At 38.1% G+C, this 3,962-nt stretch overlaps 1 protein-coding gene across 1 annotated transcript; it reads right to left on the bottom strand.

Moving 5' to 3' along the window:
- Positions 1 to 206: 206 nt before the first annotated feature.
- Positions 207 to 1,296, bottom strand: LOC106969364 (olfactory receptor 8S1-like). The gene has a single exon (XM_015065873.2). The coding sequence runs from the start codon at positions 1,140 to 1,142 to the stop codon at positions 207 to 209; it is 936 nt and encodes a 311-aa protein (XP_014921359.1). The 5' UTR covers positions 1,143 to 1,296.
- Between the last annotated feature and the right edge of the window lie 2,666 nt (positions 1,297 to 3,962).

The raw sequence follows: 3,962 nt of genomic DNA, 5'->3' as shown, positions 1-3,962 counted from the left end.
TTTCTGCCTCTAAGAAAGAAAAATATTAACCAAAGCAAGAAAATACCTTGCTGCTATTTTTTTGGTGCAATTCCAAACAGAGGCAGCTTTAAAAGATATTTTGTTATATCTGACTTTACAAGCAAACAAAAATTTTCCTTCATGCTTATTCAGGTATTTTGCTGTAATTCTGTCCTGTTTCCCAATCATCCGCTGCTTATCATCTGCTACCTGAGATGTTGTAAACTTTTCTGCAACATGTTTTTCAGAGATGCTTTTACTTCCTTGTTCTTTAGGCTATAAATAAGGGGATTCACTAGGGGAGTGACCACACTGTACTGCATGGAAAAAACCAACTCCCATGGGGAACCTGAGGTTGGCATGAGATAGCGAAGAAAACCTGAGCCGTAAAATAAGCTCACTGCGGTGAGGTGGGAGGAGCAGGTGGAGAAGGCCTTGCTTCTGCCTGAGGTGGAGGTGATGCTCAGGATGGTGGAGACAATACGGGCGTAAGAGAAGAAGACCAGAATGAAGGTCCCAAAGGCATGCAGGAGGGCAGAGCCAAGCAGAACTGCAAAGTTATCAGAGCTATTGGAACAGGATAGAGGGAACAGAGAAGGAATCTCACAAATGAAGTTGGAGACGACTTGCGTCTCACAGAAGTCCAAATTCCAGGCTAGGAGGGTATTGATGAAAGCATCCAAAAAGGCCAGACCCCAAGATCCCCACACCAGTCCCACACACAGCTCATTGCTCATCATCTGACCATAGAGTAGAGGGTAGCAAATGGCAGCATAGCGGTCATAGGCCATGACTGCAAGGAGGCAGAGCTCTGTTCCCCCAAAGGCAAGCACAAAGAAGGCCTGGGTCAAACAGTCTTCCACTGAGATGGCTTTCTTCTCAGACAGGAGGTTCTCTAGCATCTTGGGCACAGTGACCGAAGAGTAACAGAGATCCAGGAAGGAGAGGTGATTCAAGAAGAAGTACATGGGTGTGTGAAGGTGAGAATTGGTCCTGATAACCAGGATTATCAACAGGTTCCCTGACAGACTCAGGAGGTAAACTACCAGGAAAAGCACAAAGACTAGAGCCTGGGTATGATGATCTTCAGGGACTCCAAGAAGGAGAAACTCAATGATGGTGCTGTGATTTACCAAGGCCATTTAAAGATGATAATACTTTGGAAGAAAACACAAAGAGAAATAATATATCAACCATCTCCTCTGGCAACCCAAAGCTTCTACTTATTCTATGTACATACACTTTTTTTTCTTCATCTGCTCATTATTGCCATACTTGTTTAATATCTCTCATGCAATCCCTTGAAGCATGCAAGGGACTTTTCTTTTCTGATTTCCTGGTGTATCAGCCCTGAATATTCTGTGCTTTTTCCATTTGTTGCTCTTTTCTTACAAATAGCTCTAGAGAAATTCACATAATTTTTCAGATCTGACCCTTGAATAATTTTTATCTCTTTAAACTGGGCCATTGATCTTGTTCTATAATGTTCTGCTCAAGAACTCATTTTCTGCAGAAGATGCTGTAATCCTGTTTTCCTCAGTCAGTCTTTCACCTTACATTCCAGACTTTGTAATAGTTTGTTACTAATTAATTATGTACATTTGTGTTATCTTTTTTCTCTTTATTATTTTGCATATATTTGGAACATTTGATCTTAGAGATAATTTTGAAAGCTGTGTGTGTGTGTGTGTGTGTGTGTTAAGGAGTTGAGATAAGGGAGGAAACTACCAAACATTTTATAAAGTTACAAAATATAGCCAAGAAATAATAAAGGTAAAACAGAACTGAGTTGTTCATCAAAAGAAACCACTAAAAAGAGAAGTCCTAGCCATATCAATCAGACAACAAATCACTATAGTAATCAAATCGCCAATTGGTGAGGAAGAAGTAAAACTTTCACTATTTGCAGATGACATGATATTCTATATAGAAAACCCTAAAGACTCCACCAAAAAAACAGCTAGAACTGATAAACAAATTTAGTAAACTTGCAGGATACAAAATCAATGTACAGCAACTTGTTGCATTTCTATACACCAATAATGACACAGCAGAAAGAGAAACTAAGAAAACAGTTCCAATTTCAATTGCACCCAAAATAATGATACCTTAATAAATCTAGCTAAAGAGGTAAAAGAATTATACTCTGAAAACTATAAAACACTGATGAAAGAAATTGAAGATGACACAAAGAAATGGATAGACATTCCATGCTCATGGATTGGAAGAACAAATATTGTTAAAATATCTAATGGTCAAAAACAATCCACAGATATAGTGCAATCCCTATCAAAATACCAACAGCATTTCTCACAGAACTAGGACAAACAATCCTAAAATTTGTTTGAAACCACAAAAGACTCTGACTAGCCAAAGCAATCTTGAAAGAGAAAAGCAAAGCTGGAGGCATTACAATTCTGGACTTCAAGTTACATTACAAAGCTGTAGTAATCAAACCAGTAGGGTACTGGCACAAAAATAGACACATAGATCAATAGGACAGAATAGAAAACCCAGAAATGAACCCACAACAATATGGTCAGTTAATATGGTCTTCCTGGCTTTCCTCACTCATGCTAGATAGTATTTAGGCATCTCTCTATATTCCAAGCCCTCCTGAAAGATCAGATACAGGTTACCTATCAGTTGTGTCCAGTGGGTAATGTGTGGTTTAGGGTGGCGCACCAAGTTGATTCTGACTCGGCAGTGAAAAAGAAAAATCAAATGGAAAAGTCAATTTTAATGTGTCTTTCTCATCTCTGTGCTTGCAAAATTCTCTTGAATAAACATCCTCTCTGACTTCTACATTAGTTAATTAAATATATTCAATTTAATTGAAAAAAATTTAAGTACTTTCAATTTGCTGCCTCCCTTTGAGCTGATAGTTGCTTCATTCTACCACATTTACATTCAGCATAGACCAGGGCCACACGACCTGTCAGCAAGGTAGGTAGAACCCTATATTGTGAGATTCCAGATTTTCTCACCCCTGTCCCCAAGATCGTTTGGTGACAGAGTGAGGCCAAAGCTTATTTTAACTGTATAGTGAAGATAAACACAGATTACAAATTCTGCTCACTTACCTTTGAAGAGCAAACACAGTGGATTCAATTCACATCGAAGTCTGAATGACTAGTTTTGAATTTCAGCAAAGGGGAAGAAGACTGGTTTCTTTGCTTACAGGGAGAAGAGTGGTAGCTCCAGCTGGAGCCCAGGGCTTTCCTCTGAATACGATACTTGTTTTGCCAACTTGCCAGGGATAGCTTGAGTACTTCTCAGATGGCCACTTATTGGTATCTTGTCTACATTTTTTCACAATCTATCTTAAAGAGAGGTGCGGCAGGAGGTTACTTGGATTAAATCATTTTAAGAAAAACATTCATTTTATGAAAAAAACCCAGGTGGTTTATATGGCTGGAATTTCACTATTGGGAATTCACATTTCCCAGTATTTTCCCAATATTTCTTAAAATAATCTGTGTCTACATTTAAAATTCAATCAGCTGTGGGAGACATAGCACATTATTTTATTTATAAATTATTAAAATATTTAGGTCTAATAATTTTATCCTATTAGTTCCAAAGATATAGGTAGCTGAGGATTACTCTACATCTAACACTTCATCTGCCCAGTGTAATCACATGGAAAATGTTGACAATTGGAAAAAATGTCCGGGAAGGTGTAGTAATGAGGATAGGAGGAAAAACAGTTACTGCTGGAAGAGAGAACTTGTCTGCCCCTGGTTGGGAGGCATCTGGAATGGGGAGAAGCAGTGTGCATAGAAGTTACATTTCACTGACCTTAGTATTTCCCCTTGAAGTCCTTTTTTCCTTTTCCTTTTACCATCTACATTACTGGAGACTAGAACTGATAGGGAGGAAAAAAATTAACTCTCTTTTCTAGCATATGCGATTAGACTTTTATAATGTATAACATTTATAATATATAACATATTCTATAA

Source organism: Acinonyx jubatus, chromosome B4, assembly GCF_027475565.1.
Source record: "Acinonyx jubatus isolate Ajub_Pintada_27869175 chromosome B4, VMU_Ajub_asm_v1.0, whole genome shotgun sequence".
NCBI lineage: Eukaryota > Metazoa > Chordata > Mammalia > Carnivora > Felidae > Acinonyx > Acinonyx jubatus.
Note: the sequence above shows the minus strand (reverse complement) of the source record. Positions and strands in the feature narration are given on the sequence as shown.

Bases quoted from the DNA above. Each gene is read 5' to 3' on its own strand.
- LOC106969364 (XM_015065873.2), bottom strand. From the start codon at position 1,142: ATGGCCTTGGTAAATCACAGCACCATCATTGAGTTTCTCCTTCTTGGA.